Below are 19,646 nucleotides of genomic sequence, written 5' to 3'. Positions count from 1 at the left end.
CACCGTTCAAAAGATCACAGGTACTGAAAGCAGTCAAGATTGCAGCACGCGAGGCAGTGTTCGAATAGCTTGGGTCCATCCCATGGAAGTCTTTGATGATAACGCTTTTACCTTGACTCGCCATTCAACAGTAAGCCAGCGTACAGCGCAACAGTCTGGACCAACATGCTCGTAGGGACTTGTGACATTAAAGTGACCTGCTGCTGCACTTGAACCAAAATAAGCATAAGGCTGGTATAATAAAGCCCAGAGGTGACAAATGCAAGGGGTCACTGTAGCCATGTCCGATCTGACAGAATGGGGTGCAATGCCCAGACTAGCTGCAGAGGGAGATGAAGACTTTTCACAGCTGTAGCTATTTCAGTATCTGGCAACAATGGGGAATCTAGCAGGATGCTAAGACTGCAAGCCATTCTTCTATACTTGATGGAGGGTTATGCTAATGGCGAGTTCCCCAAATGTAACCCTCTCCTTACATTGACTACTTCCACCTGGCCCAGATATATCATCCTCCAGGGGCTGACTCTTCTGATCACTGGGCAATGGTGCTGTTTGCATGATTTAACCCAGGAAGAAAAGAGAGTGATGGCAGAAATGTAACCCTTAACTAACATCCCAGTGCCTATGTATTCCAGAACACAAAACTGTGAGTGATCTGCTTCATCATGAGGTAATAGCTAAGCACTCGGGGGAGTAAGGATAGAGCTCTTTGCTTGTGTACACAGTTGGACTTAATGACAGGTTTCAGAGTAGCAGCCGTGTTAGTCTGTATTTGCAAAAAGAAAGAGAGTACTTGTGGCACCTTAGAGATTAACCAATTTATTTGAGCATAAATTGGTTAGTCTCTAAGGTGCCAGTTGGACTTAATGTTTAGCTAGTGTTTTGTGGTTTAATAGGATAGGTTTAACAGTCTACACTTACCTCATTCATAAGAACATAAGAATGGCCATACTTGGTCAGACCAAAGGTCCATCTAGCCCAGTATCCTGTCTACCGACAGTGGCCAATGCCAGGTGCCCCAGAGGGAGTGAACCTAACAGGTAATGATCAGGTGATCTCTCTCCTGTCATCCATCTCCACCCTCTGACAAACAGAGGCTAGGGACATCATTCCTTAACCATCCTGGCTAATAACCAATAATGGACTTAAGCCTCCATGAATTTATCCAGTTCTCTTTTAAACCCTGTTATAGTCCTAGCCTTCACAACCTCCTCAGGCAAGGAGTTCCACAGGTTGACTGTGCGCTGTCAAGAGAGCAAGCAGAGAGGAGTACAGAACATTACCCATTTTCACACCAGGACTGTCAGTGCCAGTTTCAGGAAGCCCTGGAGACCGCTATTATGAGTTTCCTCCCCAGCGACTCTCAAGAATCTTCCCCTTTGCACCAGCACAAATAATACAAGTCTTCCTCTATGGAAAGAGGCTTAAAGATCATTTTCTATGACTGACCGACCACAGAAGCTAACACAAATCTCTGGACTTTCAATCCTGACTCCAAAAGAATTATGCCCCAAAAGTAGGAGCAATATTAAACACAACCAACAACTCAGTGTCTGAGCAAGGCCCTTTTTCTCCTATACCTCAAAACAAAACCTAATTTCAATATGAAACACACTGTCACATTAGGACATGAAGCCAACTAAACTTTGATCAAGTCACTACAAAACAACTGTCCTCACCTACACCAGCAGAAAGGTAACCTTGCCTAAAGGAGGCCCTTCAAATCACAAGAGTCCTTCCATTGAATGAATAACCGATGTAAAGAAATGGCCCCCTGAGACAGCAGTGAACCTCAAGCCAAGCTAAACACCAGTGGTTTTCAACCTGTGATCCACGAAACCTCATGGGTCCGCAGATTATGTCTAAGGGGTCAGGGAAAAGTTGTCATTACCACAGAACAGTGGTTTACAACCGTTGGTTCCCCAGACCCCTGAGGATCCCCAGACCATGTCTAAGATTTCCAAAGGGTTCTATTTAAAAATTTTTAGGGGGTCCACAAATGAAAAAAGCTTGAATCCCACTGCTATACACAGCTTGCGCAAAAGAGGGTACATTAAAAGGAACCATGCATGGTACTTTTGGACCAACTTTATAAATTAGCTCATGCAGCGGATCGAAAATGGAGAGCATATTTGTTCAGGAAAGATTAATTTAAATCAATGGAAAAATCTATACATCCTCTGTAGCCATAGACCAAGGGTTTACAATTACACTAACTAGTGGTCCTCAAACCTGGGCTCAGCTGGTGTCTTTGGATTAGAAACAAGTGTCCCCACTTTCATCAGAAGTTTAAAGACATTCAGTAGCACTTTGCAGTGTTAAAAACAGTTTTTTTTCACACTATGTACATACCTTAATGTTTATTTTAATGTATCCTAACTGGTACATCTTGTTACACAAATCAAAGTGACATTTCGTACCCAGTACAACTACTATCTTCATACACATTCATTTAAGAACTACAAAGAATTATAAATTATACTTACTGGAGATGGAATGAAGGCTTCATGGTATTTCTTAGGATTTATTCTCAAGGGTCCCTTAATTAAAAAAAAAAAAAAAATCAAGATTACGTCTGGAACATTAGTTTTATGTAGTATTAGTTAAATTGGATGACTATGAATAACATATTTACTTTGAAACATGATAGATATATCTGAATTTCCATTGCAAATCTTAAATTTTGAGATTAGTACCTGTGTGTTGGAACCATTTAAATCCAAAACTAAGTATATACGTCAACCTAGACGCAACCCCTTCCTCCACTCTCCACCTGCCAAACAGCTAGAAGTCGGGGTCTCAGATTCTGTCACACATTACACCACAAACCAGAGTACTCCAAAAAAAGGTTTTGCAGAATTAGACATTGACATCAATTTTTATTGAGCACTGAAACTACATTCTTCTTCTATTTTTCCTAATTTTAAGATTCCCAGGATATCTCAATTGCAGTGAAAATTCACAGTTCTCAGTTACATAAGGTTTTCCAAAATGACATGGGAATGTTACACTAAACGTGGTTACTTTGTATCTGTTTGCATCAAGAATCTTTATTGTTTGTATTGCAGCAATGCCTAGGAGTCAGTCATGGACCAGGGCCCCATTGTGCCAGGCACTATATAAACACCGAAGAGGATGAACCCTGGCCCAAATCCAAGTTACCTGCTAAAGCACGGCAAGTTGTACTAAAACCATGGACTCTGCAATATAAATGCACAAAAACAAAAATTCTGCTTAGGGTGAACGACAAATACTCCGATAGCCTGCATGCTTAGCTTCAATGGAATTCATTTACGAAAATATTGGGAAGGGAAGAGAGGCCAGGGGTGAAGACTGACTCAACAGTATATGCTCCTCAAGCAAAACTTGTTATGAGTTAAGTAAACAAGTAGTGAGTTCAGGTCAGACAATCAGCATTTCCCTGTTTTCCAGTTTTGTGCTGCAACCTAGATCAAATCCATTTGGAGTGTTTTTAAATATAGATGCATCAAATGTTACTCATTCCGATAGCTGATACGCTAGTGTGCCACCTTTTCCCATCTGCTGTTACACATCCCCCAACAAAACCACATAAATGATGGTTCAATGAGTTCCTCATAAAGTCCTTTGCTGCTGCTGCTGCTGCTCTTTAAGCAGCCAAGAAACCAGGCCCTCTTTCTTCCTTAGCACCCACCTCGTTCTCAACAGCTACAACGCTTGTTCAGAAAGAAAAACAAATATAACAGAACAGCCCCTGGTTTTGATTATGATGATGTTTTTTGCTCTGTTTTTTGGGGGGTGAGATTGGTTTTGCTTTAAAAAGTTATATCATATATTTTGGGGAGACAGCTTTGGGGATGGATAGGGCAGGAAGGAGAAAGGTTTCTTCCAGCACTGGCTCCCGCCAGAGGGCCAGAACCTTATTGGACTCCAGCTGCACTTTTGGACTGTCCACGAACATGGATAGTAATCACTCTGTAGTAAGAAAAGTTTAAAAGATGAATTGAAAGGATTTTCCAAAAATAAACAGTTGAGATCCAACATCAGTAACAGATGTAGATATAGTTATTAACAAATAAACTTTAAATTAGACAGGACAGTCATTTTCTGCTTCCCCATTGTCCAGGATTAAGAGGTAAAAAAGGAAATTTGAACAGGGGATTATTGGCTATTTCAGAACACTGACATTTCAATCCAAGAGCATCCTGGGAACTGTAGTTTAGATAACTAATTAAAACATTTACTAACTTTTACTCTTATAAAATGAGACAGCATTAACTACAGTTGCATTAATAAATTCCTTTTGCTTTTGATCTGAAATTTTAAAGCCTTTTTCATTTCGTGTCTTCAGTTACTCATATGAAATGTATTCCATCTGTGTTTAGCAACCAGAGGACTCACTCACTGGAATTGCTTCCTTATAAATTCGATGCAGCATATTATTTTAATGCATTCTGGGAAGTGCTCTGAATATAGGAAAATAACCTCTTCACACACCAAAGTTTTGCTGGCTTGAGGAGAAATCTGCTAGTTTGTGAAGTGGTTTTTTTGTTTGTTTGAAGTCTGAAAACACCAACAGCATGAGGACAAATGGACGCCTCATTCTTCAGATCTTATTTGTGCACTTTGCAGCAAACGGTCTTATTTTAGGCCTTATTTTACTGTACGGTTAATATTGAGATTAGTTACATCGCACGCACCTCCCAGGACAGTGGCAAGAAAACAAAGTCCTGTAAGCATGAAGGACACCCTTGGGGAGCAAATCAAAATTCTTCATGCATAGGCAAAATGAGATCTAGTGCGCTGTGTTTAGTCTCTATTAGGAATGGCACCCATTTAAATGATGGAAAATCCACAAAGGTCTTCTTTCCAGAGAGGCAGTCAGTCATCAAAATCACCTGGCTTCTAGTTGGAGATAGGAGGCAGTTATTGGTAGTCACAAGAGGGAGAATAGCTTTTACCATGTCAGTCAATTCCTGTTCCCAGCATCTCACCAGCAATGCAGAAGCAAATGAGAAAGCATCCTGCGTCACTCAAGAACAACCCCTTTGGGCAGTTCAGGCCAGACTGTCAAAGAGTCACGTGCAAATATCCCCAACATGCACATGAAAAATCAGGTTTTGCATACACGGCAAGTAAGGCGCCTAACTAGCAGTGTGCACAAATGCCTAATTTGTGGGAGCGTACCAAGTAGCAAAATGTCAAGCCATTTAAAATACAAAAGCTTTACGTATATTATATAATTATCACAAGCATCAGAATGCTTATGTCAAGTAGCATTAAAATACTTTTTCTCTAGCTCTTTCCCTTAAGCAAGAAACTCCCAAAGTTTATCTTAGAAAGCAGATGGACCCTATTATCTGTGCCTATGAAAATCCTATTTACAATGTTGTACATTTCACGCTGTGATATCATATCTGGAACCAGCTACTCTCCCCATCTGCAACGAACAACTGTTCTCATATGTGTATTAGGGGCTGAAGTCCTGGCTGAACAGTCTCATGATGTCACACTAAAGCAGTATTATTTTACAGTAACTTGCAAACAATGGCTGCTATATTTATCAGTGTTTTTATGTCAGCAAAGCCAGTGTTTGGGGAGGAAAGGATTGCAGCAAGGTTTTTAAACATCTCCTGATAGTTCACGTCGACCTCACACCCGCCAAAGAAGTCCTTAAACTTATTAATTTTCCTAAGAGGTTACAAAACTCAGGATTTCCAACTTTCTCACTTCTTCCAGAGAATCAGGGCAACAGAAAGATACCAAGACAAAACTTCAAGTATCCCAAATCAAGCACTACATGTAGGCCACCCTAACATGTAGGCACAGATCAGTGTGTGTGGAAAGCACAGAGGAAAGTCAGTGTCCAAATATCTATCCACTGCCGAGGGCTGTTTAAAAAAACCTGCAACAAACCATATAAGGGAACCCACACTTTCATACTTGTAAAGAAACTGCTTGCAAAAGGCATTTGGATAGCCAAATAAGGTTCAGTGTCTCTGTAAATCAGTGTGCTTTCTAAAGTTTACGCGGTCACCAGCCCTCAGAGGTCTTGTTTAGTCTGCACTTACAGACTTTTCAGCCATCCCTTGACCTGAAATGATGGTTAATGCATAACAGGATGACGGAAGTCCCATCGGCTCATGCTGTTTAACACACAACCTGGCTCTGACAAAACGGATATCATCTACTACCTTTCCATGGAGAAGGTAGCCAGTCTTGCTTAACTTGAGACCTGCGTGGATGATTCCAATAACCCTGCCTTGGGTCTGTTTGCTCTTGCCAGGTACTCTTCTACACATGGAGACCGGGGAAGGGGGAAATGCATGAACTCTAAGCATCTGATCCCAGATGTCCATTGTCGTGGCTGGATTTGAGGGTGTCCCATGATCAAGTGGAATTCTGTAGGGCACAGCTCATCATGCTATTTATTGAACTTCCTACTTAAGCAAACTGTGTATCAAACCTAGCATCAGCAGTCACTGAGACATCTAGACATGAATGATTTCAGCATCTATGAACAGAAATGTTTCTAAGTCTTAATGACTTGGAACTGTACAACCATTATGGAAGGCATAGGATTATCTCTCAGTGGTCTCCAATTCATGCCAGTGGACACATGAGCTAGGATCTTCTGGAATAGTTTGTTAAATTACATTGCCATGGACCAATCATCTTCTCCTCAGACTTGAGATCAGAGTGTTTCCTTGCCCCTGTTGAGATGACAGACCTACAGACCATGTTATGTTCTACCCTCAGACATTCATGGATCCAATGAGATTCCAGAATGCTCTGGGAGATTCTACTACTCATCCACAGGTTCACATTGCTGCTGGAAAAGAAATCTCTTGGCCACAGCCATTGACACTGGGACCTGGATGCCTTCTTTCCTAAGGACTGTAATGACAGGTTATCATTGTGTGTTCTCTCAGGTTACCATGGCGTTCTGACGTCCTGCTTGTAGGTACTGATGGAGTGGCTCTTCAATAGGTTCTTTCCTTCCTCAGAGATCTCAGAAAGCAGTGCTGAATATCTGTTCACCTCCCAAGACTCCTGACAAGGTCTCAGAGGGTTTCATTCCTTCACCCTTCCTGTTCAGTGTGTACTTGAAGCCACTGGGGGTTACTGATAAGACACTTGGGGAGAAAGGTTTTGGGCTGCAATGTCCGTGATCAGATACTCAGCTCTGTATCTCCTGTTCATAAAATCCAGACTCTACAGTTTCAATAGTTTCCCTCAGACAGAGAATCGGATGATAGGAAAGTGGCTGCACCACAACCCTAACAAGACACACATGAAGCTTTCTGTCAGAGGGAAACATGAGCTGGAGTGGAAGCTTCATCATTTATAGAAGCTTCTTTTGCTAGAATAATACAGTCTGAGGTCCTCTGGGAGACAACACCTCACATTAATTCTCAGGTACCAGCAGCAGCCTGATAGTGCCTTGTATCCTCTGGAGCTGCACTGCATCTCTGAGGAAGATCTATGGCTGATCTCTGTATTTATTACCACCTGGCTGTGTTACTGAAACATGTTCCATGGAATATTCTTAAAGGCCACTCAGAAGCTCTGGTTGCTTCATTACACAGCTGCAGCTCCTGGAGTGTGGAGGCATTTTCTGGCACAAGCACATAACAGGGGGCTCCAATTCCTTCACTGGGTATTTGCTCCCAGGTGTGGGAGTCTGTAATTATTGGCTAAGGAACCATTGTCAGGCTGCAACTGAAATCAGTTACCATGCTCTGTACAATCCTTTTACAACAGCTAGAGTTGATCTGAAACTGGGCTTCAAAGAGAAACTGACTTACAACCTTAACTATGGTATCCTTACCATGATTCCAAAAATGTTTCAATTAGAGCTAGATGAAAAGGTTTGTAACAAGAATTTGACAAAATTGTTTGAAACTGCAAACATTTCTGAAACTGACTAAAAAAAAAATCTCCCTATGAAATATTGGGACAGTGACAAAGTTTTGGCATGATCATTTGCATAATTTTTCATTTTGAGGTGGGTTGGTTGTCCCTGGTCACATGATACTGGTTCCAGATTCCTGATTGACTGAGCCTGCTCATGTGGTCCAAAGAGCCAGAAGTGACAGCAGGCCACCATCCATGCCTAGCCGGATAACACCACTAGATCATGTGGTAGGGAAACTGTGTAGAAAGAGAGGACTTGCATGCTCTAGTCAGCTCTTCCTTAGGTTGGGACAGTACATCCAAGCAGCCAAATTCTGACCTTTCAAGACATGGTGTCCTTACAGCACTATGTTTATATGGAGTTTATATGGCTACTTTAATGCTGGGATTTCAATGGCTCTTTCTTAAATACAGTTGAAGTCAGTGTACAGGTCATAAATATCATGGTGTGGCTACACCAGTGAGGTTTTAGTGGGAAACAGGCTGGTTTATCTGCTGCCAAATGACTATTATGCCCTCAGTCTCCAATTTGCTTGCTGCACTACAGCTGACCAAAATTCTGGTGAAAAATCAGACCTCTGATTCATGGGTGCAAAATCTGGTATATGTGCCAATGCAGTTTTTGAAGCAGAACTGGAGTGCGTATTAGGTTGGCCAAAACTTGGGATTTGCACGAAATTTCAATATTTCAAAATTTGGTTTTGGTTGGATTCAAACTGAAACCAATTTTTTCAAAATTTCTCATGAACCCAAACGCCACAAAAAAATCATGTTGGAAACAATGACACAATTCTGGCAGCTAGTGACTAAAACTGACACAATCAATTTCAGTGGTGAAACTGAAGGATCAAAAATCATGTCAATTACACTCAACAGCTGCCAGAGCTCCCAAGTCTGCAGCTCAGGGCAACCCAGACTCCCGGGTCAGCTGGCCCTGCATGTTGCCTGCAAGCTGCCCATCCACATAGTGGCGCTGACCCAGAACCACAGACCTTGGAACCCCAGACTCCCCAGCAGCCTGCCAGGAAGCCAAGCAGGTTTCTGACAGAACGCTGCCTATGATTCAACCAAAGTTCATCAAACTCGAGACATTTTCGAGAAGCATTTCACATTCAACAAATCAGCATTTTACAACAAAACTGTTTTGCTGGAAAACTTCAACCAGCTCTCAATGCCTCCACCACTGGTCTTTCGGATGCATGACCACGCATCTGTGACTTTCAGTGTGTGTTTCTTATTCCTCTGCATTTTATACCTTTGATCGGTAGAATGTAAGGCTCTATCCAGTATTGCTTAAAGAGCTTGTGATCCCATGGGCAGGCACACTACCCTTAGAGCAGAGGTCCCCAAACTGTGGGGTGCATCCTCATAGGGGGGCAAAGAGGAACATTCAGGGGACGCCAGGACCCATAGGGGGCTGGGAGGGAGTGCCACCCAGCTCTGCCCCGAGCTCCGCTCCTGGCCCTGTCTCCAGCGCGGCTCTGTACCTGGCCAGGAGCTCAACTGCCGAGGCTGGGGCGGAAGCAGAGCCGCACTGGTCGCCAGCCCCCCCATGGCTTGGTTGCAGTTCCGCTCCTGGCCCAATTCCCAACCCTAAATCCATCCCCAGCTGCGGCTCCAGCCTCAGCCCCCTTACCTCTGTCCATGGCCCCACACCCCAGCCCTGCTCCTGGCCCCGGAGGGGGCAGGGGGCACACATGGGGACATGGGGAGGGGGGGCACGACCCTCAAAAGTTTGAGGACCACTGCCTTAGTGTGAACGTCTGTGAAGGCAACATCATGAAGGAGAATCAAAGATGCTGCATCACCCTCTGCTCTTTCAGTTTAACTAGTTCAGTTTGGGCTTAAAATACTTTGCAGTGAGGCAGGGATGCTACCTGGTCCTCAGCACACAGCGTGTCACCTCCAGCTTCCCTTTCCAGGTCTCCTGAGCACACGCACACATGGGAACAGCTGAGACACAGAAGGGGGAAAAATGCCTCTGAGAAACTAGAAGAGACCTCCCCCTCCCCGTAACATCTCCAAATAATATATAAATTCATTGTACTGAAAACTGCCAATATATGATTTGAACATCTGTTATTTTCACCGGCTTATCTATATCGCAAGAGCAACATCATTTTATATTCGGGGCACCTGGATAAGCTCTCCCCTTTTCAATCCTGCTGCAACATCTTCCTTTGACATGTAGGCTTCAAATACATTCTTCTTCCTCCCTCTGGTGGGCTTATTCCGATTCTTTCTATCGCATGATGTTGAGACAGCAGCATGGGACTCTCCTGCAAATACAAATCCGCAAACTGTTACCTTTCTAACCCAAGTCTGGATGTATATTTTAGCAGTAGTTACAGGGACGCTTTGTACTCAAGATTGAATCTTTGCGAGCAGCTTGCCTAGAATACCGACACATTACAACAAAATACCACAAGACTTGAGAGACCATATCTTACAAATAATCAACAGTCTTTTACAGCTCCACTTCACCCCAGCCGTCCTTTAACAGTGCCTGAGCATGCATTTCAAAGCAGCTTGTTTCTGAAGTGTGTGCCCACTTTGTTTTGATACCTCTGGGAGTTCCCAGTTTTCTAGGGTTTATTCTGCAGTCTGAATTGTTCATTGTTTCGGCCTGTGATTCGGAGAGTTGCCTCTTCCTATCAAAATTCTGGGGAGCTCTGGTTGATTCTGAGTTGTTTCTGGTTCTTGCAAAGCTTCTCTTGTCTCCACCTGGAATCAAACACAAGTTTGTAATAAAAGAAAAAAATAAAGTGACCCACCTTTGTTGTATTCATGTTCTCAGAGAATCAGAGTAAATATCACACTTATGTGCTATGTTCTCTCCCATGAAGAAAAGTCATCACCACTAGGACTTTCTTTCAGGAGTTAACTTGCAATACAATCTTGGCCCTTCATAACTCTTAACTCCACCATTAACTTATTTTATTACAAATTAAACTCTAGAAATTCCTAAATAAAAGCTTGGATAGAATCCTTCCCAAATCCTGTGAAATTCTTTAGAATGCACAGAAGGTAAGACGGTTCAAACGTTTTCAAAGCCTAACCTCCCATTCCCCACCACCTCTGCTCCTCAAACTCCCAGCTAGTGATGAAATGTAAATTCACTCAGAATTGCATTAAAAATTAAAACACTTTGGGATAATTAAGTCCTGGAGCTACCAAAGAAAGTGTGCTGAAGAACTGACTGAGGTGTCTGCACAATTACATACACTGACAATGCAAAGTAGTGCCAGGGCCCCACATGTCCAGTTTGCTCAGGACAGGCCATAATCATAAGGCAACATTCTACAAAGATTCACCCTTTCCTGCCATCACCTCAGACCATCCCTACAGCCTGGAGAGCAAGCAGCAGCTTCCAAAGCCTATGCCAATACTGTTTCATGGATCAGCAGATTGGAATGTGAGGCAATGCAGCTGCCCCCTTTGCACTCCACCTGGATATTGAATATGTCATCACAGCTTTGCCTTCCAGACCCTACTGGCTACAGGCCCAGGATCCAAGCCTGTACCTGCAAGTTTGAAATGTATGGTGGCCAACTTACTTTGTGAACAGTCTATACAAGGTACAGTACAGTTATATTGTGTATGGTATGTCTAATAAACAGAACCCCAAAATGCTTTATGGAGTTAAGTAATAGCAGAGGAAAGAGAGATAAGAGGTATAGGCAAGGCAGAAAAAAATATTTGTTCAGTGGTGATTTGAATGAGATGGTGAGATACAGAGAGGCTGGCCCTCTGCAGCTGCTGCTGACTGGAAGAAGCTCCCACATCAAAGTGACCAAACGGTGAGGAGCAAGGCCCCTGCTAGTTGAGGAGAGAGAAAGACAGATCACCTCTGAGGCTGGCTCAGGCCTGTCCATGGAGAGTTTAAGTACAAGGGCAATAATCATGAATTAGATCCCAAAGTGAACAAGGAGTAACAAAACTGAGAGCAACAAAAATGATTAAAGGTCTAGAAAACATGACCTCTGAGTAAAGATTGAAAAAAATGGGTTTAAGTCAAGTCTGGAGAAGAGAAGACGGAGGGGGACGTGATAACAGTTTTCAAGTATGTAAAAGGGTTTTACAAGGAGGAGGATGAACAATTGCTCTCAGTCTCTGAGGATAGAAAAAGAAGCAATGGGCTTAAATTTCAGCATGGGCGATTTAGGTTGGACATTAGGAAAAAACTTCCTGTCAGGGAAATTAAGCATGAAAACAAATTGTCTAGGGAGGTTGTGGAATCTCCCTCATTGTCTAACCTTCTCTTATTAGTCTCCAAACACCTGTCAGGGATGGTGTAGATAATATTTAGTCCTGCCTGGAGTGCAGGGGACTGGACTAGATGACCTCTCAAGGTCCCTTCCAGTCCTACACTTCTATGATTCTATGGTTTTGTTTCTTTGTGTGACAAAGCAAGTGGCAGCATTCTGCACACACTTAAGTTTGGAGACCATGGCTTGGGGACACAACAGGAAAAGGAGCTGCAGTTGTAACAGGGAAAGAATGAAGCCACCGATGAAGATTTCAACAGAGGAGCACCAGAGGTAATATTGTATATGGTTCACATTATGGGGTGATAAAATAAGCAGGTTTGCAAATGCATAACAGCTGTGGAGGAAAGGAGGAGAAGAATTCAAGGTTGAGATAGATACCAAGCTGAGGAGCATCTATGCTTGAGGATATGCCTCTTGCCCAGAAGTGCTTCAGAGACATTAAGCTGAAGGAATTTGGAATGAAGTCAAAAGCTTGCTTTGCCAAAACAGGTACAGAGGGTAGAAAGGAATGAGTTATCAGAGGTGCCCAGATATACACCATTGAATACCAGCAACGAAGCATTAGCTGAGGTTAAAGGCAGAGAGGGAGTAAACAAATGGCATAAATCAAGAACTGAATCATGAGAGCATCCATAAAGGAGATATCTGGGTATAAATGGTGAGTGGAACCATGACTCAGGGAGCCAGAGATAACTGCCTGCGCACAGGAGTGGTTCCCAGAGGATGGAAAGGTCAGTGCTGCAAGACAAACCAAGACAGAGAAATCTGAGAGAGAAGGTAGTGGTTGATTACACAGGCAGCAATGTCTGGGATACAGCCAGAAACCTATACAGAAATCTGTCCGGGCTAATGTGAGGGCAACAAAGGGGCAACTTTCTGAAGCACTTGGCTGTTTGGCTTTTCCTACCAGTGTCAAGGGCAGCTTTATTTTTTACAGGTGTTTATGAAGTGGCTAATCAGAGTGGTATATTTTAGAAAGTCGAGGAATTATGGACAACGGAGGAACTATAGAGCATAAGGGTGGCAAGAAAAGACAAAACGCTACAACAGGGAAGGGATTTATGGAAGAAGGGACTGGATGGATATAAGGAAAGCGCCAGGAGCGAGCATGGAAATGGAGAATGAATGAATGAGGGAGCTATTGGAAAGTCAAGATATTGCTGTGGATTAAGGAACCCTGAATAAAAAGGAAGAAAAACCTTCAAACTTAACCAAGGAAGAGCAGGGAGGGGAGGGGAGAGAAACTGAGGGTATGGAAAAAGCAGTAAGGATTTTTGGAAATGAGGAAGGAATCAGAATTAGACATCCAGGTGTGCATGACCACCTGCCACAGTCACCAGTGGGTTAGTGCAGTTCAACATCCTTTGCCATTATAGCTAAAAACAGCAATGCACAGCAACAAACTCCTGAGAGCCAGCTTTCCTTATAGAGCAGAAGGGTGGCAGATAGACACTCTCAGGTTACAGAAACTTAAAAGGCTTAAATATAGTGGTCTGCTCTCCTGTGGTCCTCAGCATTAACCTGGACTCAGATAAGAATATAGAATCCTACGACAAAATGGGCCACTCAAAAGACATGACATATCATTCAGCATTGCTGGCAAACAAGCTATTTTACATAACCATTTTCTGTAAGTATTTTGTAAAGGTGACACTAGAGGCCATAAAACTTAGTTTTAAAACAAGAGATGCCTGTTTTAATCCACATGATTGGAAGATATCAAATTAGACATCAACTGTATCCGAACATAAGCAGACACATAGAAGTCTTAGTTTTTCTTTGGGCTGCATTTGTATGATTTGTAGAGTATTCTATAAACATAATGTAAAATGATCATGTTTATCTCTTTGGGCTGGTCTACACACAAACTTGCGCAGAAATAACCTGAGACTAAGGAAATTCAATCTACTTTTCTTAACGAAGAGATGGTTAAGAGGTGTCTTGATTTCAGTCTATACGAACATTCCTAGGGAAAAGATTTCTGATGGTAAAAAGGGTTCTCTAAACTAACCAGACAAGGGCATAACAAAATCCAGTGGCTGGAAGCTGAAGATAGACAAATTCATACTAGAAATAAGGCACTTTAAAAAAAAAAAAAAAGTTATAGAGTCATTAATCATTGGAACAACTTATTGAGGGGAAGTGATGGATTGTCCACCACTTGAAGTCTTTTAAATCAAAATTGAACATCTCTTACAAAAATATATGCTCTAGCTCAACCAGAAGATATTAACTTGATGCAGAAATCACTGACGAAATTCTATGGATAATATTATGCAGAAGGTCAGACTAGATCATCATAATTGTTCTTTCTGGCCTTACAACCTATGAAAGTATTAATCTTTTGTTATTTTGGTACAAACCTTACTTCAGAATAAAAGCATCCTATTTTGATTTACCTATTACACTAAACCAAAATAAGATACTTATTCTGTCCACACACAAGCTTGCACCAAACTAACGAAAGGTGTTAAGTAAAACTGATGTAGCCACTTCTGTGCAAGTCTAGTTAGTATCTACCTTACAGGAGCAACTTCACAATTTCTTTCTGGACTGCAGATCCATTGAGACTAACTGATCAGTTGAGATGGACCGTTTTAAATATTTGTGCGCAAATGCAAGGAGCATGAGAGAAGACAGCCATTAACAGCACACATAACACTACTCAACAGTTTAGGTTTTAAAGGCCATTGTATTCAATTAAAACTGTAAGAGCTATTCAGAGAGGCAAAATATAATCTAAAGTGGAAGTTAGCCAGGCCACTAGGGTTAACACCCTTAGATTATAAAAAGCACCATATGACTTTTAATTCATACAAAGTGATCAGGACTCTACATTTAAGAGTTATGGAAAAGATGGCATCTATATCAACCTAGTGCCCTTTAACACCTTGCTAGACTAACTCACTACCACCTCCGAAGGAAAGTCTAACCTACTAAATCACCAACAGTACATATGTATTCCTTAGAGACCTGCTATCCAGGACCTACACAATCCTGCTTCACTTGTCAGATCTGACCAGATCACAGCATAAGGTCATCTGGCTATAGGACCCCTCTTTCCTTTTCAAAGTCTATCAGCTAAAATCGCCACCTGTCTCTGAACTTTCAGCTTTGTTTACATTTTTAATCCAATTCTCCTAGTGTGAGCAGAACCTTCTGAGAACATCATAACAACTGCATGGCTAGCAGGTAAAACTCACAAGGAATTCAGCCCTACCGTCTGCTATCTCAATATTAAGTTGTTCCTTTCAGGTTTTTAAACAGTTTGAACATTAGAGCACATTGTTCCTTTCAAGTATTTAAACATCAATTACTTTTCTAATAGAATTCCTCCATTTATTACTTAGTGTTGTTGGTCCACGACTGGGGAACAACCCTCTCTCCCAGCAAGTCTACACTTAAAATGCTGCATCAGCACAGATGCACCGATACAGCTGTGCCGCTGTAGTGCTACCATCAAAGCCGATAGTAGAGCGCTCTCCTGTCAGCGTACTTAATCCACCTCCCCAACAGGTGGTAGCTATGTCAGCGGGAGAGAATCTCTCCTGCTGACATAGCACTGTCTACATGGGGGATTAGGTCAATATATCTCCGTTGCTCAGAGATGTGGATTTTTCACACCCCTGAGCAACATAGTTATGCCAATATAGATCTGTAGTGTAGACCAGACCGGTCCATTTCCTACACTCTTAACAGGAGGGTTTTCATTGTTCCCTGTATTAGATCATAATCTACTTATACACAGGGATGCTTTCAAAAAGCCTCCACTTTCCCAGTTAATATAAGCATGAAAGGAAACAGAAACAGCACCAAAGAAGTGATAAAATGTAGTAGAACAATTTGTTATCAGCTAATGAGACACTTTCAACACATGGTTACTAAATATCTGTCCATATTTCTACACTATTTCACTTTATTTCCAAAAGATTTGGAAGGTTTAAACCTCTATGCCTCTAATCCTTCCAAATGACTCCCTGACCTTTAATTTTTGACGTCAACCCAACTACTTGCTCAACAGAACACTGTGATAATACATCCATGAGCTACATGGCATGTCAGTTACCATGCAAAAGAGAATCCAATATTCAGAACCAATAACCAGGACTCAGCCAACTAAACGCAAATCACCATTCAATGACACCCACTCTGGCACCATAAACCTGGAGTATCCCTAAGCCTCCCATTTAAGTTATGATCAAGTTGGTGCTAGGTACAGCAAGAAAGAAGTCTAAAGAGAGCCTATATTCATTCTCAGCTGTAATAGTCAGGTATGACCTGAGGAGATCAAGGTCCAGATCAAAACGGAGCCCTGCACGCTGGGGCCCACCCTCCAGGGACACCATCTCACTACAGAAAGGGTGAGCAGAGACAATATGCTCTGTTCTATGCAAGTGAGGGCTGGTCCCTCTGGCTCCTGGCAAGATGACAATGAAGCCCTCAGGTAGACCTCAAACATTCTATTGTTTATTGTGGAGCCTATGATCACCCTTTCCAAAAAAAAAAAAAACCGCACACCCACCACAACTAAGTGCCATTCTGCCAACGGGAGCATAGCTGCACTTTTCTATAATCACAACATTAAGACTGGGCTACGCTAGACTTTTTTCTGGTATAGCAATGTCAGGGGTCGATAGTTTTAATTTTTTTTCCAGCTTTTTTCTACTAGCATAAGCCCTTATGTAGACACAGTTACAGCTATATAAAAATGCTTTTGCTGGTATAGTTTATTTCACTCACAGAACCAGTATAAGCTACACTGGCTAAAGCACTCCTTTACCAGTATAAGTTCTGTCTATACAAAGAGGATTTTGCAGGTCTAGCTATGCTGGTAACAAGTACAGACTAGGCTTAAAAGTTCAGCCGTCACGAGTGCCTTTTCTGTGCTTTGCTGTTTTCTGCCAATAGCTATATGTGAGTGTTATGCTGAGGACATATTATTCCCTGCTGCTTTGCCCTCATTTAGCATCAAGAAATATTTCCTAATACTCAATTATACCACCTACCTGAGATGTTTTTTGGAACATTCACCTATCCAAGAGAATCAGAATCAGCAACAACCCCCATTTCTCGGATTCCATTTCAAATGAAAACTATGCCTGACTCCTGTGGTTTTTCCCATTAATTCTCCCAGGCTATGCTAATGTTTAAGGGTCAGTCACATGCACCACACCGATTATGCTGGTCACATATAACGTATGCCTAGGGCTTTTTTTATATCGCACACGACGCAGTAGTATCCAAGTCCCTTTCCAATTCCATTTGCTTAAACAAAATGACCATTTAAAAGCCACCTTGATATTTTCTCATGCTCCCAGGAGTCTCTAAGCTCTTTAATATTTTACCACTTGTAAAAAGGTGAGGTATATAAAGTTTGTTACACAATTTTTAATCTCTGTTTTACCAGTGGCTTCCAATATCAGACATATTACATAATAAAGTTACCAACTCTCAGTCTCACAGCACTTTAGTTACTACTATAGTATCTGGTATCAAGTCACTACATCAAGCCGCACAATGGGCAAGAATATGGGCAAACACCAATAAAGTGATCTCAAATGGGAGTTATGTCAGTACAAACATTAATTCTAGACAGGTCAAAAGTGACTTTAGCTATTTATGTTTTGCAAAATATTTTAAGGATTTAAGAGATTAAATGTCTTGCTAAGGGTAACAGCCAAGTACTTTTTTGTTGTTGTTTTAAAGAAAAGTTAAAAAACCACAGGCAGCTGTTGGTTAAGCTGCTGAGAGAGTAAAAGTTCTGTACCAGGAGAAAAAGATAATGATCATAAGCCATGTCAAAAAGAATTCTGCGTTAGTCAGTCACACAGTGACAGAGGCATTTTTAAAGTCACCTACCACATTTCCTGTAAATTCAGCTCCATTCTAACTTGCTTTAAAGACCACTGTGCTTTAGCATTGCCTTCAGCACTGATTTAAGAGTACAGAACTCTTGGTAATGGTCTTGATAGAGAAATATAACAACAAACTTTACCATACCCTGAAGCATGTGGATTAAATACAACAGCTCGACAATGCAGAACACAAGGTAGCAGGGGGAGAAGAGATTCCATGTATATCACCAGAAGGGAGAAACTTGAGAAGTACGTAAATTTAGTAAAATATGGTTATGGTAAAGACAGACTTTCAGGAGACAGAATCTAGAAGGTGAAATCCCAGCCATCCAAGTCATGATATTCTAAGTGAGAGCCTGATTGAGAGAGATCTCAATTTATTTACCACTAGCACAAACCCTCTTCACAAATTAAATGTAAGGAGGAAATCCCAAACTGGAATTTCTACAACACATTCCTTGCTGCACAAAGAAACTTGTGACCAGGGTAACTTCTTCCTATAATCCATTTAGGATTATATTTTAGTGTTAAGGAGAAATTTGAACTGTTACATTGTGAACCTTCCAAAAAGCTTGCAAGTATGAAAAAGTGTACATCTTAGGTTATTCACAGGTTTTGAAATTATCCTAATGTAATTTAAAAGTAGGGGAAGCTTTAAGGGAAGGGAATGCAGTGGAGGGGAAACACAGAAAGGCATGTTGCATGACAACACTGTGGGGTTTTTAGAGGGAAAAGAGGAAACCGTGCTAGAAGAGAACATATTTAAGCTTAAAGTTAATTAACAGCCATTTGAAGCAGAGGAACAATGCCGACCTACAGCTACATGCACTGAATCGGCCCACACTTAAGCATTATGCAGAGGCACCAAACTGAGTGGGGTACTAAAATTCATCGGCCAAAATTAGTTCCCATGCCAGCCAATTTCCACTTCTTGACCGACTGTGATGGGCTACTAGGACTCAGCCCCAGCACAAATGTGAACATTGTCTAACCCAGGAGTGGCCAACCTGAGCCTGAGAAGGAGCCAGAATTTACCAATGTGCATTGCCAAAGAGCCACCATAATACGTCAGCAGCCCCCCAGCAGCTGCCCCGCTCCCAACGCATCCCACCCACCAGCTGATCAGTACTTCCCCCTCCCTCCCCACACCTGCCGATCAGATGTTTTGTCATATGCAGGAGGCTCTGGGGGGGGGGGGGGAGGCGGGAGGAGCGAGGGCACAGCAGGCTCAGGGGAGGAAGGGGTGGAGTGGGGACAGGGCCTCTGGCAGAGCCAGGCGTTGAGCAGTGAGCACCCCCTGGCACATTGGGAAGTTGGCACCTGTAGCTCCAGCCCCGGACTCGGTGCCTAGCCAAGGAGCCGCGTGTTAACTTCTGAAGAGCCGCATGTGGCTCCGGAGCCCCGGGTTGGCCACCCCTGGTCTAAACCAATGGAAAGTTCAGGTGAATAAGATGAGGAGATAATACTTAAACTCTAAGGCTCTGTCCATACAACTTTTAAACATAATATTCGCAAAAAGAAAAGGAGTACTTGTGGCACCTTAGAGACTAACCAATTTATTTGAGCATGAGCTTTCGTGAGCTACAGCTCACTTCATCAGATGTTTACCGTGGAAACTGCAGCA

At 42.2% G+C, this 19,646-nt stretch overlaps 1 protein-coding gene across 8 annotated transcripts in view; it reads right to left on the bottom strand.

Moving 5' to 3' along the window:
* Nucleotides 1-19,646, bottom strand: part of DIS3L2 (DIS3 like 3'-5' exoribonuclease 2) — a 286,215-nt gene that overhangs the window by 242,698 nt on the left and 23,871 nt on the right. For 7 of the 8 annotated variants that reach the window (XM_073359152.2, XM_073359149.2, XM_073359151.2 and 4 more), the window contains 3 exons: nucleotides 10,462-10,620; nucleotides 10,033-10,175; nucleotides 2,487-2,540 (listed from right to left, as the gene is read on the bottom strand). In XM_073359152.2, coding sequence (XP_073215253.1) covers nucleotides 2,487-2,540; nucleotides 10,033-10,175; nucleotides 10,462-10,513 — 249 coding nt within the window. In that variant the 5' untranslated portion in view covers nucleotides 10,514-10,620. The remainder of the gene's footprint in view (nucleotides 1-2,486; nucleotides 2,541-10,032; nucleotides 10,176-10,461; nucleotides 10,621-19,646) is intronic. The other variant, XM_073359148.2, reaches the window with a different exon arrangement.

Source organism: Lepidochelys kempii, chromosome 9 (genome assembly GCF_965140285.1).
Source record: "Lepidochelys kempii isolate rLepKem1 chromosome 9, rLepKem1.hap1, whole genome shotgun sequence".
Classification (NCBI taxonomy): Eukaryota; Metazoa; Chordata; order Testudines; family Cheloniidae; genus Lepidochelys; species Lepidochelys kempii.
The sequence above is the reverse complement of the archived record's forward strand: the minus strand, read 5'-3'. Positions and strand labels throughout refer to the sequence as shown.